This window comes from Ahaetulla prasina, chromosome 2 (genome assembly GCF_028640845.1).
Source record: "Ahaetulla prasina isolate Xishuangbanna chromosome 2, ASM2864084v1, whole genome shotgun sequence".
NCBI lineage: Eukaryota > Metazoa > Chordata > Lepidosauria > Squamata > Colubridae > Ahaetulla > Ahaetulla prasina.
The window spans coordinates 290,212,126-290,226,628 of NC_080540.1; the positions used below are offsets into that span (position 1 = coordinate 290,212,126).

Below are 14,503 nucleotides of genomic sequence, written 5' to 3' on the forward strand. Positions count from 1 at the left end.
TGTGGCCTTACTCCCAAGTCGACCTTTGTTCTTTAGCTGTTCCCTTCATCTGGCAGCTCTGTGCATGCACCACTGGGAACAGGCTCCAGCTGTTCATCTGCCTCACTGAGGTCTGACTCTGAAGGCAGCTGATAGCTGGCATACGACCCTGGCCCCCTCTCTGCCTCTGACACAGAGCCCTCATCAGAGCCTTCCCCAGATCCAGTGACTTCCTCAACCTTGTCACTATCTGAATCTGCTGCTAGCTCCGCTGGCCGCTGGCAGGCCACAACATGGATATCAGCTATTAGGAAGAAACAATGTAGGAAAACAATGGAATATTTACTCCCAGTGATCTATTTTGTGATGATCTGGACAAGACGAGGCAGCCACCTTTCCCTGTCTCCCCCAGCACAGGTATCCCAAAGGTGCTTTTTCAAGAGGCAACTGGACAGCTGCCTCCTGAAAAAAGAACTTTTGGGACAACCATGACCTGGATGACTGTGATTCTCCATAGACACTTAGCTATGCACTTTGGAATGAACACCACAGGATGGTTGCGCATCACCTACCTTGTGGCTTACGCCCATGGCAGCAAAGGCCCTAGAAGTTATGTTCTCTGCACCTGAGAGGTAGCCTTCCCTAAAGAGTGGAGTTGCAGGCTAAGCCGAGTGGATCTTGCTAGCAGTAATGAAGGAATGTCAACTGGATCAGCTCCACCCACCTTCTCCTTGAGTGGGAAGGATGGAGAACAGGAGAAAACAATGAAAGAGGAAGCCATCTCCGGGAAGAGGGATGAGGAGGACTTCCTTTTCCTTGGAGTTCTACTGACTGACTCAGCTGGCCCATAGTCTTCCTGTTCCCCATCACAGATTTATTCTACGGGTGGTCCTCAACTTACAAACATTTGTTTAGTCATTGTTCAAAGTTAACAACGGCATTGAAAAAAGTGATTTATGACCATGTTTCACGCTTAACGGTCGCAGCATCCCCAAGGTCACGTGATCGACGCACGAGTTACCAGCAAAACTCTTTTTTTGAAGTGACCTCTGATAATGAACTTCTTCCATGGTGCCTCGGTGTTTGTTGTGCCTCGCCATCTTCTTTCCTTCCTTCCTTTTCTTTTCTTTTTAAAAAATAAGGCTCCTACTCATGCGGCGCATCTTGAAATCTTTTGTCTCCTCATGAGGAAAGGTGTTGGAAAACCCCAGAGAACAATCCTGCCTCCTCCAGAAAACAGATTGTTTTGACAAATTAGGACGTGGAACCATCCTTGAGCTCTTCAGTAGAAGGAACCAAATTAGAGACTTCACAGCAGAAGCAGGATTGGAAATGGAGTTCTTCCAAGTCTTTTAAACTCAATAAGACAGTGGTGGCGAACTGAGCAGGTCCATGCTTTGTGCACTTTACGCACGCATATGCCGTCCGTGCTAACACGCAGCTCAATAGTGGGTTTCTATCGGTTTGTCCCGGTTCAGGCAAACAGGAAGTGGCGGCGGCGGGAGGCTCCAATACGAGGTTCTGCGCATGCGCAGAACTGCTGCGCATGAGCAAAGTAAGCACATGCACATGCGCACTTCCAATTCCGAACTGGTAGCGAAGGTAAATGGAACCCACTACTGGCACGGCTCCTCCCCATGTGCTGCATGCGCACTGCGCAGATTTTGTGCACGCCCCCATCGTGTGGTGTGCACACAACCATACCATCTGCGCATGCACACAGCTTTCGCGCGTGCGCCCCACCGGGAAATGTGCGTGCAATCACACCATTCCGCACATGCACATGGTTTTCGCATGTGCAATGCACACGCACAAGTGCCATCTGCGCATGCGCACGCCGTGCACCAGTACACTCGTGCACATAAGCAAACGTGCACGCATGCGCAGGAGAGCTCCAAAGACCAGCTGGGTCCTCTGAACTGCGCACATGCGCACCAGAGGCCTGAACACCAGCTGGGGTGCGCACGCATGCACAGCTGCGGGTCACTTGGGCAACAGCTCGCGTGCCCAGAAAAATGGCTCTGCATGCCATCACGGCAATAAGACAAAAAGATGATCAATGTAACTTGCCCAATCTGATCGTCTCCACAAGAGGGTACAGCCGATAGCTAAACTAGACAGTATCTCTAAGTCTTAAGCTACTCCTTGGTACAGGTGGACCTCGATTTACATCCTTTTAGTGACCATTTGAAGTTACAACAGCACTGAAAAAAGTGACTTATGACTGTTTTTCACACTTACGACTTGCGTTATCCCCATAGTCACATGATCATAACTTGGATGCTTGGCAACTGGAATGTATTTATGACCGGGGGTGGTGGGGTGGTCGTCATGCGATCACTTTTCGCAACCTTCTGGCAAGCAGTGGGGAAGCCAGATTCACTTAACGACCGTGTTACTAACTTAACAACTACAGTGATTCACTTAACAATGCTGGCAAGAAAGGTCGCAAAATGGGGCAGAGCATCTTTAACAACTGTCTCGCCTAGCAATTGGGCTCAGTGATGGTTGTAAGTCAAGGACTACCTATAAAACCAAGGAATCCCTTGCTGAAGAGATTTTAATCACCCCTGTTGCTTTAGATGAGAGCAAGGAAGACCGATCGTTTCCATGTCTCTCTCTCTCTCTCCCCGTGGTCTTCAAATGATGCCAAGAAAAAAGACCAACAGTAGAAAGATGCAACGTGCATCTTATATTCCTAAAGCTGTGCTTAATGTTATTTGTAGAATACACGAATTACGCTTGCTTAGATTTGTGGGTTTGGGCTATAACAGCTCTAATATTGTGCAGATAAAAAACATCTGGGTCACTTAGTAACCAAGGCTAGTATGAATTCTGTTTTCATTTATTGCTGAAGTCTGTTCCAGAACTACGGTAAATGGACTCCTTTTCTGGCGAACGTGATGGGTTTCTTCTTGCAGGCTGTTGCAAAAACTGGACTGAAGCCATGCGTGTTATAGAAAGTTGGCTATTTGTTTTGTTGTATCGAGAATTTTCCTACTAGATTAATCGATCTGATCAACAACAACAACAAAAAGGTCTCTGAGACTAGAAGGGAAATCTAAATAAATGCTGAAGAACAATTAAACCTTTTGCTACCTTTGTCAGTTGTTTGCTTTTGTGAAGTCTTTGCTGTTGTTAGTTGTGAAGTTGTATCTGATCCATCGCGACCCCATGGACAACATTCCTCCAGGCCTTCCTGTCCTCTACCATCCTCTGAAGTCCATTTAAGCTCACGCCAACTGCTTCAGTGACTCCATCCAGCCAACTCATTCTCTCCCGTCCCGTTCTTCTTTTGCCTCAATCTTTCCCAGCATTAGTCTCTTCTCCAGGGAGTCCTTCCTTCCTTCTCATTAGGTGGCCAAAGGATTTGAGTTTCATCTTCAGGATCTGGCCTTCTAAAGAGCAGTCGGGGTTTATCTCCTCTAGGACTGACCGGTTTGATCACTTTCCAGTCCAAGGGACTTGCAGGAGTCTTCTCCAGCACCATAGTTCATAATTCTTTGGCGCTCAGCCTTTCTTATGGTCCAACTTTCACAGCCATACATTGCAACTGGGAAAACCATAGCCTTGACTAGACGCACTTTTGTTGGCTGGGTGATGTCTCTGCTTTTTAGTATGCTGTCCAGATTTGCCATAGCTTTACCATAAAGTCTTTATGTACTCACAATGCAGAGGCATTATTTTTAAATGATCAATTGTGATTTAACAGGTTTTAAAACGAGGGAGATAGTTATCCTGAGCAGGTACTACAGATAATCCTTGACTTACAACTACAATTGAGTCCAAAAATTCTTTGCTGAGCAACACAGTTGTTAAGTTACTTTTGCCCCATTTACAATCTTTCTTGCCCTGGGACACTGCACGTATCATAAATATATGCCAGTTGCCAAGCGGCTTAATTTTGATCACATGACCACAGGATGCTGTAATTGTCATAAGTGTGGAAAAAAAGTTTTACATGGCTGGCTCAGGAATTCTGGGAGTTGAAGTCCACAGGTCATAAGGGGGCCATGGTTGCTGAGGGAAGTCACCCCTCCTAGAAGAATGAGAAATATTAAAAAGACAGATTATATTTCCATAAAGGAGAAACATGCTCTTGGAAAAGCAGCCCCCACCTTTCTTAATAGCCCCAGCGGGACTGGGCCAGCTCATCTACAAAACAAAAGACCTTCAGCTCCAGGGTGATGGAATTAAGACATGACCCTCCAGGACATAATAGGATTATCTAGCAGCAGGGCTCACTGCATTGCAAAATCACCTGGGGACATTACGTCAGCCCAAGGTTCAACCAAACTTGATTCAGACAAACATGACCCCACATGGCCCCACGGGAGTTTGACTACAGCCAATAGAGTACATATTCTTATACAGGAAGCTCAAGGGCAAGGTCCAGGAGAGGGTATAAATAACCCTCACTCTCAACTCCATGTGGTCCTCTGCCCAGGACCTCAAACCCATGTGGTCCTGTCCATCAATAAACCATCTTTCCAATCAGCCTCCATGTTTCCAGAGTCTTTCTCCCCGCTTGGAACTGAACCAGATGGATATTTCTTCCAACAGTGCCAATCCCTATCCTAGAGAAAAATATAGCAAAGTATTTGGAACCTGAAACAGACGTAGCTGATAAAAAAGGCACATTTCTCCACCCCGCCTTAAAAAAATCCATTTTATTGCAAGCGCTACTTGTGATTTAGTGCTCTAAAAAAAAAGATGTACTTCTAATTGGTTGCTAGAACGCTTCACATTTTTGAAATAAATTGATTTAGGATTTGCAGTAAGAAATGATTAGTAGCAGCAAAGTGATATCCACAAAGTGAGTAAATACTTTTTTTTCCTACTGAATTTCTCATTTGCTTTGCACTTTGTTTCCTCCAAAGCCTTGGGTGCTGCTGCTGCCCCAGATTAGGGAGGCAGCGTCTGTAGTTTGCTTACAGGAATGGTGTGTCTCATTTGAATCCCCGGATAATCAGGCCATCAGCTCTCTTTTTGTTTTACTAATAGCGGCAGAGTTGTAAAGGCCTAATGAGGCTTAATGGTTCCAGGTGGGTGTCTAATTCTTGAGTACAAAGGAAAGTCCTTGAAGGAGATTGTTAAAGGAATGTTAGCAGGCTCAATGGCAGGGCCAGTATTCCTGTCTACCTGATTTCTCAAGATAAGATGTATATTTAGAGGCATTGCTGGACTGGTTGAGATCCCTTTCAGAATAACAGAGTTGGAAGGGATCTTGGAGGTCTTCTAGTCCAACCCCCTGCTCAAGCAGGAAACCCTGTACTATTTCAGGGGAATGGTTGTCCAACCTTTTCTTAAAAACTTCCAGTGTTGGAGCATTCGCAACTTCTGGAGGCAAGCAGTTCCACTGATTAATTGTTCTCACTGTCAGGAACTTTCTCCTTAGTTCTAGGTTGCTCCTCTCTTTGATTAATTTCCACCCATTGCTTCTTGTCCTGCCTTCAGGTGCTTTGGACAGTAGGTTGACTCCTCTTCTTTGTGGCATCCCCTTAGATATCGGAAGACTGCTATCATGTCACCCCAGTCCTTTTTTCCATTAAACTAGACATACCCAATTCCTTCAACCGTTCTTCATATGTTTTAGTCTCCAGTCCCCTAATCCTCTTTGTTGCTCTTCTCAGCACTCTTTCTAGAGTCTCAACATCTTGTTTTTATCACACCAACCAAAACTGGATAAAATATTCCAAGGGTGATCTTACCAAGTCATTATAAAGTGATATTTAACACTTCACGTGATCTTGATTCTATCCCTTGTTAATGCAGCCTAGAATTGCATTGGCTTTTTTGGCAGTAGCAGTTGGCTCATATTTAATTGATTGTCCACTAAGACTTCAAGACCCCTCTCGCAGATACTACCGTTGAGTTAGGTACCACCTAGTCTACACTTGTGCGTTTGGTTTTTCTTGCCTGAAGGTAAAACCTTACTTTTCTTATAATACACTGCAAAACCAAAGCAAGGTAGGCATTGAAGTGGAAGTTAAAGGAAGTCCAAATAGGATATCTCAAAGGTGCTTTTCAAAAGACCACGGGAAATTCTTGGTAAGCTAATGAAAGTGGTTAGAATGTGGTGCAGAGTTGTAAGTGACTCGAGTTGATGCTGCTGAGAATAGGTCAGAGTGGAGTTCCCTCTTGTGGATGTTGGGGAGTCCATGTGTATATGGAGTAGTGTTTGTCCCCTCCCTTCCTTCCCAACACAATACACCAGCCGAAGTGGTCTGCCAACAATTTATTTACACTTGGCTGGGTTCCTTCTGGCAACAAAAGTTCTGGCAACGTTCCTTCACGTGCCAGCCAAGTCCTTATCTCTTAGCAGCGTGCCAACAGATCGTTGCCAGGGCAACCAGGAGTCTGCAGGATGATCTAAAGTTCTCACCAGTAATCCCAGCCTTCAGTCCAAGAGCCAGTAGTCCATGACTTTGTCCAACACAAGGGCCTACGGAGCACTCTTCCTGCTTTTATCCCCTGTGGGGTGTGGGTCCATGACTCAGCACTCCCTGGGCCTGCCCCCCCCCCTTCCTCTGCTGCGCACGCTTCTCTCGGCGTCGCTGTTTCGCATCTAGCCAAGATTGATCCTCAGCAGCTGGTTCTTCGGGCGTTGCCAGGGAGGAGGAGAGGTCGGGGGGAAAGAGGCCTTGTCAGCTCCTCCTCCTCCTCCTGGCCTGCAGGTGGAATCTGAGACGGTGCCAGGAAGGAGGAAGATCCAGGGGGGAAGGAGGCCTTGCCAGCTCCTCCTCTTCACTCTCTGAGTCATCCGGCTCCAGGAGGCCCGGCCTGGGGGCCAGAGCCACAAGTAGCTTCTTCCTGGTAAAGGCAGTAGTATTGTGGCTTTTCAATGACATCAGTGATCGTTATAGGAAATCACTTACCTTTTTCTTACAACTGCTGGTAGGATCTCTCTTCAGAGCTTATATGCAGCAATGACCTTCGGAAAAGTGTTCACCTTCGTATTGTAGTCATCTGTGCTCAGGACAGTGGTGGAATTCAAAAATTTTTACTACCGGTTCGGTGGGCATGGCTTGGTGGGCATGGCAGGGGAAGGATACGGCAAAATCCCCGTTCCCTCACCACTCCTAGGGGAAGGATATTGCAAAATCTCCATTCCCACCCCACTCTGGGGCCAGCTACAGGTGGCATTTGCCAGTTCTCCAAACTACTCAAAATTTCTACTACCGGTTCTACGAACTGCTCAAAATTTCCACTACCAGTTCTCCAGAACCTGTTAGAACCTGCTGGATTTCACTTCTGGCTCAGGATACACTTTTTTGAGATGTAGTATTCCTGGGTTATCTTGGACCAGTTCAGACCATAAACAAGTGCAGCCTGCTAAAATGGCAGCATGCATCTACTGGGATTTTTAAGAAATAACAACCTACCGTTGGTGTTTGATTGTTTAGGAAAATTAGGGAAGTGGTTGAAGGCACCTGTAACAAAAAGCAGCAGATGTGTACATAATACTTTAGAATGGTTTTTCCAACATGTTGATTGAGAACTCTGGGAATTGTAGTCTCCCCATCTACAGAAGACTTCTGGCTGGGGATGGCTGTTTTAGAGAGAGAGACATACTTACATTTGGATAATGGATGAATGGAATGCAATGAATGGTCAATTGTACCTTGCAAAGTAGGGGCAATATTTTGAGAGGTAAAGAAACCATCTTTACCAGAGATAGTTATGGGTTTATTTGAGGCTCCACCAGCTTGTTTGGGAGGATGGCAGAATCAAAAGAGGGATCAATCTAGAATCGCTACGTAGCCACAAGCAGTCCAACCTCCCTTGAATTCTGTTGACTTGTATCTACCCCTAAACAAGCACTAACTTATTTGAGAATATTCCTGTGCATAGGCTGTTAGGAACAGATCATAGAACATAGAATATAATAGAGTTGAAGAAAAAGCCTTCAGTCCAAACCCCTGCTTAAGCAGGAGACCCTATACCAGTAATGGCTAACCTTTTTTCCATCATGTGCCAAAAGCAGGGGGAGCACAGTGGGGGGGTCGTGTGCGTGCATGCCCATACCCATAATTCAATGCCCTCCGGTGCCTCGTCCCCCCACCCATGCATATGTGACACACCCCATGCTTCCCCCACTTTTGGCACGCGACGACTAAAAGGTTACCAATGGGCCCGGTAGGCCTGTTTTTCTCCCTCCCCAGGCTCCAGAGCCTTTCTTGGAGCCTGGGGAGGGCAAAAATGGCCTTCCGCAACCCCCCGGAGCCCTCCGGAGGCCTAAACGGCCCATTTCCTGACTTCCGATAGGCCCATTTTTCGCCCTCCCCAGGCTCCAGATGCTTTCTTGGATCCTGGGGAGGGCAAAAATGGCCTTCTGCAACCCCCTGGAGCCCTCCGGAGGCCAGAAACGGGCAATTTCCCGACTTCCGGTTGGCCCAGTAGGCCCGTTTTTCGCCCTCCTCAGGCTCCAGAGCCTTTCTTGGAGTCTGGGGAGGATAAAAACGGCCTTACACACACACACACACACACACACACCCCAGAGCCCTCCAGAGGCCAGAAAAGGCCCGTTTCCTGACTTACGGTGGGCCCAGCATGGCCAGCACATGCTGATTTCAGCTGCAGCTCAGCTAGGCCAACGTTCATGTGCCCACAGATATGGCTCCGCGTGCCACCTGTGGCATGCGTGCCATAGGTTCGCCATCACGGCCCTATACTATTTCAGATAAATGACTAAATTAAACTGATAATTCAGTTTAATTAGACTTTCATGTGTGGCCCTGACAGGAACTTCCCTTTTTGTGAATGTGGTGTTTTTCTACTGACCAACATTTGGAGGCTTGACACCCGCCCCGCAATAACTCCCATAAAAGTCATTTTGTGGCAAAGTAATTATTTTAAGAAACTGGTATATGGTGCTAGTATGCACTAAATGACTAAGGCAGTAGAAGGTACATAATGGTAAAATTTGAATGGTGGGTATTTACAACTTAATTTCCTGGTTTTTGTCCTATACAGCAGTGATTCTCAACCTGTGGTATGTGGGCGCCTGTGGGGGGGAGCGATATCACAGGGGGTTGGCAAAAGTTTGAAGAAATGTTATGATTTATATCCTGAGTTAAATCTTGGGGGTCCGTGGCCACAAAAGGTATTTAAAGGAGGTGCATAGTGAAAAAAAGGATGAAAACCATTTGCTATATAGATACATGGACATTTTTGAATCCCAATTCTCAAATAAGAAGCAGATTTGAAACAATACTTAAATTCTGGCTCATTCGGTTTATAAATATTTAGTCTTAGTTTTAATCTGGCATTCAGCTATATAGCTGGCGAGCACCCATTAAGAAACCACTCAGTCATCACCATAATCCAGTTGTGCAGATTTTCAAATTTTGTTTTTTTAATGTGGCGGACAGATTCCTGGCACTACTTCATGAAATCATGTTATTGTCTCTATTTCCTGTTTCATTCAAGGTGATCAGCTTCTTTAGCTCACGGATTGAGCATCCTGGAGCTGCGCTGTCAGTGGAACGGGTCCTCGAAATTATCAAACAAGGAGCTGTCGCCCTACCCAAAGACAGGCTCCGGGTGAGTGCAGCAAAACTAATTTTAAGACTACTATCTGTTTTTCAGTTTCCTGAAATTTCATGCAAAGACAAACGTCCCTTCTTTGTTTTTACATCATACACCCAAAGTCCCCAAAAGAGGTTTTTCTGTTAACGTTCTTAAGGTAGATGACATCGAGAGAGGGTCTCCAGCTATTTAAAGATAAAGGTTCCCCTCGCACATATGTGCTAGTTGTTCCCAACTCTAGGGAGTGGTGCTCATCTTCGTTTCAAAGCCAAAGAGCCAGCGCTGTCCGAAGACGTCTCCGTGGTCATGTGGCCGGCATGACTCAACCCCAAAGGCGCACGGAACGCTGTTACCTTCCCACCAAAGGTGGTCCCTATTTTTTCTACTTGCATTTTTTACGTGCTTTCGAACTGCTAGGTTGGCAGAAGCTGGGACAAGTAACGGGAGCTCACCCCGTTACGCGGCAGCACTAGGGATTCGAACCGCTGAACTGCCGCCTTTCGATCGACAAGCTCAGCGTCTTAGCCCCTGAGCCACTGCATCCCTCTCCAGCTATTTAGGGCTCTGTAAATTAACCCTAGTGCTTTGAATTACCAATAGCACTTAGACCCATGATGGCGAACCTATGGCACGCGTGCCAGAGGTGGCACGCAGAGCCCTCTCTGCTGGCACGTGCGCCATCACCCCAGGTCAGATCTCTGTGGCGTTTCTTTCATGAGCTGTTTCCCTGCAAACGACGAAACAGAAGCTCACGAAAGAAAAAGATCTTGCCTCTTGCTGTGCTGTGCCAGTGTTGGGATGCCCTGCCTCCTGATGGCCAGCTGGTCTTTGGGTCTCTGCTATGCATGCGCACATGCGCTCATTTGAGCTGTCTGTGCACGTCCATGCATGCGCAGATTCACGCATGTACAACTTTCAGTGTGGGCATGCGCGCGCACACAGTTTGGGCACTCAGTGTCTAAAAGGTTTGCTGACTTAGACTTGTATACCACTTCACAGTGCTTTACAGCACCCTCTGGGCGGCTTACAATGTCGGCATATTGCCTCCAACAATCTGGTTCCGCATTTCATCGACCTCGGAAGGACGGAAGGCTGAGTCAACCTTGAACCAGTCTGGTTCGAACTTCTGGCAGTGAGCAGAGTTTGCCTGCGATACTGCACGTTCTAACTGCTGGGCCACCCGGGCCCCAGAATTGGGCTAAAATAGGCACTCATTGCCATTTATTAGAATGAGCAGAGTATGATTGTTCCTGGTGTCAGAAGAATAATTGGGGGTTCTAACTCGAGCCGGGGTTGCACAAGAATAAATAAAAATGAGATCCAGAGAGCTGTGAAGAAAGAAAAAATATTTATTCCTAAAAGCAAAACAGTTTGCTTTTAGGGACAGGCTGCAGAGAAATGGGGTACAGCGGCAGATTTTTTTAATAGGGGGATCTTGAAGTGTCTACACGCTGATTCTAGAGCGATACTTGAGGTTTTTTTTTTTTGTTTACATTTATACCCCGCCCTTCTCCGAAGACTCAGGGCGGCTTACAATGTATAAGGCAATAGTCTCATTCTATTTGTATATTTTTTTTACAAAGTCAACTTATTGCCCCCCCAACAATCTGGGTCCTCATTTTACCTACCTTATAAAGGGTGGAAGGCTGAAGGTTGGTGTGTATGTGTGTGCGTGCGTATGTTTATTCTTGTGAACATGCAGCTCCTCTGAGAGATCTAATTTAATTAATTCTGTGTTTGCAGACCTCAACCTTTGATATGTGGATTAGGTCTGGGTCACTTATTTTGGGGCGGTTGAGGAAGTTTGAGAAGGGAATTTTCCCCTGTTGGCTATTTTTACTTGCTTAATTTCGTTTCAGCTTGACCATTAATTAGCTAGTGAAGACACCGATTCGCTGACCATTGTGGATTCTGTTAATATTTAAGGGAAGACGGAAACAGTATAAAGAGTAAAATATATTTTGATAGAAAACTTCTCACCCTGGCTATAATGCTCATAAAGAGGGGATTACAAATGAAGTGTTCTGTCCCCCTCGCCTCAGTCCGAGCGATGACTTAATTAGCCGGCCACTACCAGCTCTGGCAGCAAACTAGCGAGTGTCTGCCAAGTGTCTCTTTTATCTCCCTTGATGCCGATGAGTCAACAAACAGTACTTCAGCTCTAGTCAAGGAGTTGATTTGCCTGCTACGGAGAGGCATAGCAGCCCTTGCTGCTTTTATATCCTGTGGGGTATGGCTCCATGACTCAGCACTTCCTAGGCCTGCCCCACCCCTGCTTCTGTTGTTCCTGCCTCTCCTGCCTACGAAACCTAGGGTCTATCCAGGCCTGATTGCCATCAGCCGGGTCTGGAGGCATGGCCTGTGGGGGGGAAAGAGTCAAAGGACGGAGGCCTCATTATCTTCTCCACCTGGCCTGCCTCTGGCTCCTGGAGCTGAGCCAGGGAAGCCGGTGCTCCCGAGGTAAGTCCTGTGGCCCTTCCCCCTCACTTTCCAAGTCACTTTCTGGCAGGGGGCCCGGCTCCGGGGGCGCAGACACAACATGAAGTTTCTGGGACACCTTGAAGGACAGCCACCAATAGAAAGCGTGAAGGTAATCTAATCCAAAGGTCATTCAAGCGCGCGAACCATTGTGGCCAGATTTCCCTTGCGCATGAACTATTTCTGTGGGCAAATCAACCATCTTCTGTTATTGTGCAAAAGACATGTAGCTGAACCTCCAGGGAAGAGCTGAATCAAAAATCATTTTCCAAGCTCGGTAGCTGCTTGTTATGAGAGACAGGTACATTCCCCATTAGATTAGGATACATGCCAAGTTAGACATAGGAACTCTCTACCTCCCCTCATAAAATTAAGTACCACAATCTTAATTGAGTCCAACATTTCTGTCGCTAAGTGAGACAGTTGTTAAATGAGTTTTGCCCCATTTTACAAAACCTGCTTGCCACAGTTGTTAAGTGAATCACGGTGTCAGGGTTCCAAGTAATACTCCCATGATAAATAGGACTCGGAGGCAGGTAGATTCTTCAAAGAACTTATTTATTGGAAATATCGTATTGACACAGGCTGGTGAAAACCGAGTCTGACTATTCCTGCGGTTTTCCCCAAGTTAAAAGTGAAAAGTTTTCCCCCTTCCCCAAACAGTCAGTCACATGGTCCAATCATCGTGTTGTCTGGTTGCCTAGTAACGTCGCTCCGCCTCTTTCCGGCCACCTTTGGACATGCCCTTGGTTCCCAAGAGAAAGTATTTTGTTTTGGCTACAAACCCCCTCTTATCTCTACTCCCTCCTAACCCTCAGCTCCAGTGTTGGCCTCGCTCAGGCCAACGTCAGGGTTGACCCACTACAGTTTTAAAGTTAGTAACAGGATTGTAAAGTGAATCCGGCTTCCCCATTGACTTTGTTTGCCAGGACAGGAGGTCGCGATCACAGGACTCTGCAACCGTCATAAGTACATGCCAGTTGCCAAGCGGCTGAATTTTGATCACATGACTATGGAGTTACTGCAGTGGTTTTAAGTGTGAAAAATGGTCCCTTTTTTTCAGTAACTTCAAACGGTCGCTAAAAGTACTGTTGTAAGTCGAGGACTATTTCTATACCCCAAAAACAACCTCTTGGAATCAACAATTGCCCCTTTAGGAGAAACAGGAGGTTCAAATAAGCTATTTAGAGTAACATCATACACAGGAACAAGCTGTAAGTTAAGATAACAAGGACTTACATTTGTTTAGATAATTGAGAAGAGAGTGTTTATATACTGCAAATGTAACTAAGGATACTTGGATGTCTGATCCTCCGTTCACTTTCCCACTGAACATATATGGTGTGTGATATTCTTACGTTTTCTTGAATATTCCAGTTCAATGGTGGATCATTACAGATCCCTAAGAGGGGAACTGCTGCAGTTTTTGATCCTGCAAAAAGCTCTTGGCTGTTCTTTCAGAAGACCCTGCTACCCACCATGAGCCTTTAAGTTCAGATATAAAAAGGTAAAGGTAAAGGTTCCCCTCGCACAAACGTGCTAGTCGTTCCTGACTCTAGGGGGCGGTGCTCATCTCCGTTTCAAAGCCAAAGAGCCAGCGCTGTCCGAAGACATCTCCATGGTCATGTGGCCGCCATGACTAAATGCCAAAGGCGCCCGGAACGCTGTTCCCTTCCCACCAAAGGTGGTGCCTGTTTTTCGACTTGCATTTTTTACGTGCTTTCGAACTGCTAGGTTGGCAGAAGCTGGGACAAGTAACGGGAGCTCACCCCGTTACGCGGCACTAGGGATTCAAATCGCTGAACTGCCGACCTTTTGATCGACAAGCTCAGCATCTTAGCCACTGAGCTACTGTGTTCCTTTAAGTTCAGATATACCTAAGCACATACAGATAGTCCTCAACTTATGATCACAATCGAAGCCCAAATTTCCGCTGCTAAGCGAGACATTTGTTTTACTCACATTTTACGACCTTTCTTGCCACAGATATTAAGAGAATCACTCATTTGTTAAATTAGCAACACAGTTGTTGAGCGAAACTGGCTTCCCCATTGACATTGCTTGTTGCAAGGTCACAAAAAGTGATTGTATGACACACACACACACATACACCAAAACACTGCAGTCGTCATAAATATGAGTCGGTTGCCAAGCCTCTGAATTTTGATCATATGACTATAGGGGTGCTGCAAAAGTCATAAACGTGTAAAACGGTCACCCTTTTTCAGTGCAGTTGAAACTTCAAACGGTCACTAAATGAACAGTTGTAAGTCGAGGCAACTAGGCAACCGTTTATGACGGTTGCGGAGTCTCGGAGTCATGTGATCACCTTCAGCAACCTTCTAGCAAGCAATGGGGGGAAAACCAGAGTCACTTAACAACTGTGTTAACTAATTCAACAACTGCTGTGGATCACTTAACAACCATAGCCAGAACGGCCCGCAACTTCAGATATGCCTAACCCCGCACAAGGTAGTCCTCGACTTAGGACCGCAATCGAGCCCCAGCATTTCTG

At 46.3% G+C, this 14,503-nt stretch overlaps 1 protein-coding gene across 4 annotated transcripts in view; it reads left to right on the plus strand.

The window, feature by feature from the left end:
• DYM (dymeclin) overlaps window positions 1–14,503 on the plus strand; it is a 291,188-nt gene that overhangs the window by 228,923 nt on the left and 47,762 nt on the right. For all 4 annotated transcript variants that reach the window (XM_058170966.1, XM_058170965.1, XM_058170967.1 and 1 more), the window contains one exon: window positions 9,412–9,525. In XM_058170966.1, coding sequence (XP_058026949.1) covers window positions 9,412–9,525 — 114 coding nt within the window. The remainder of the gene's footprint in view (window positions 1–9,411; window positions 9,526–14,503) is intronic.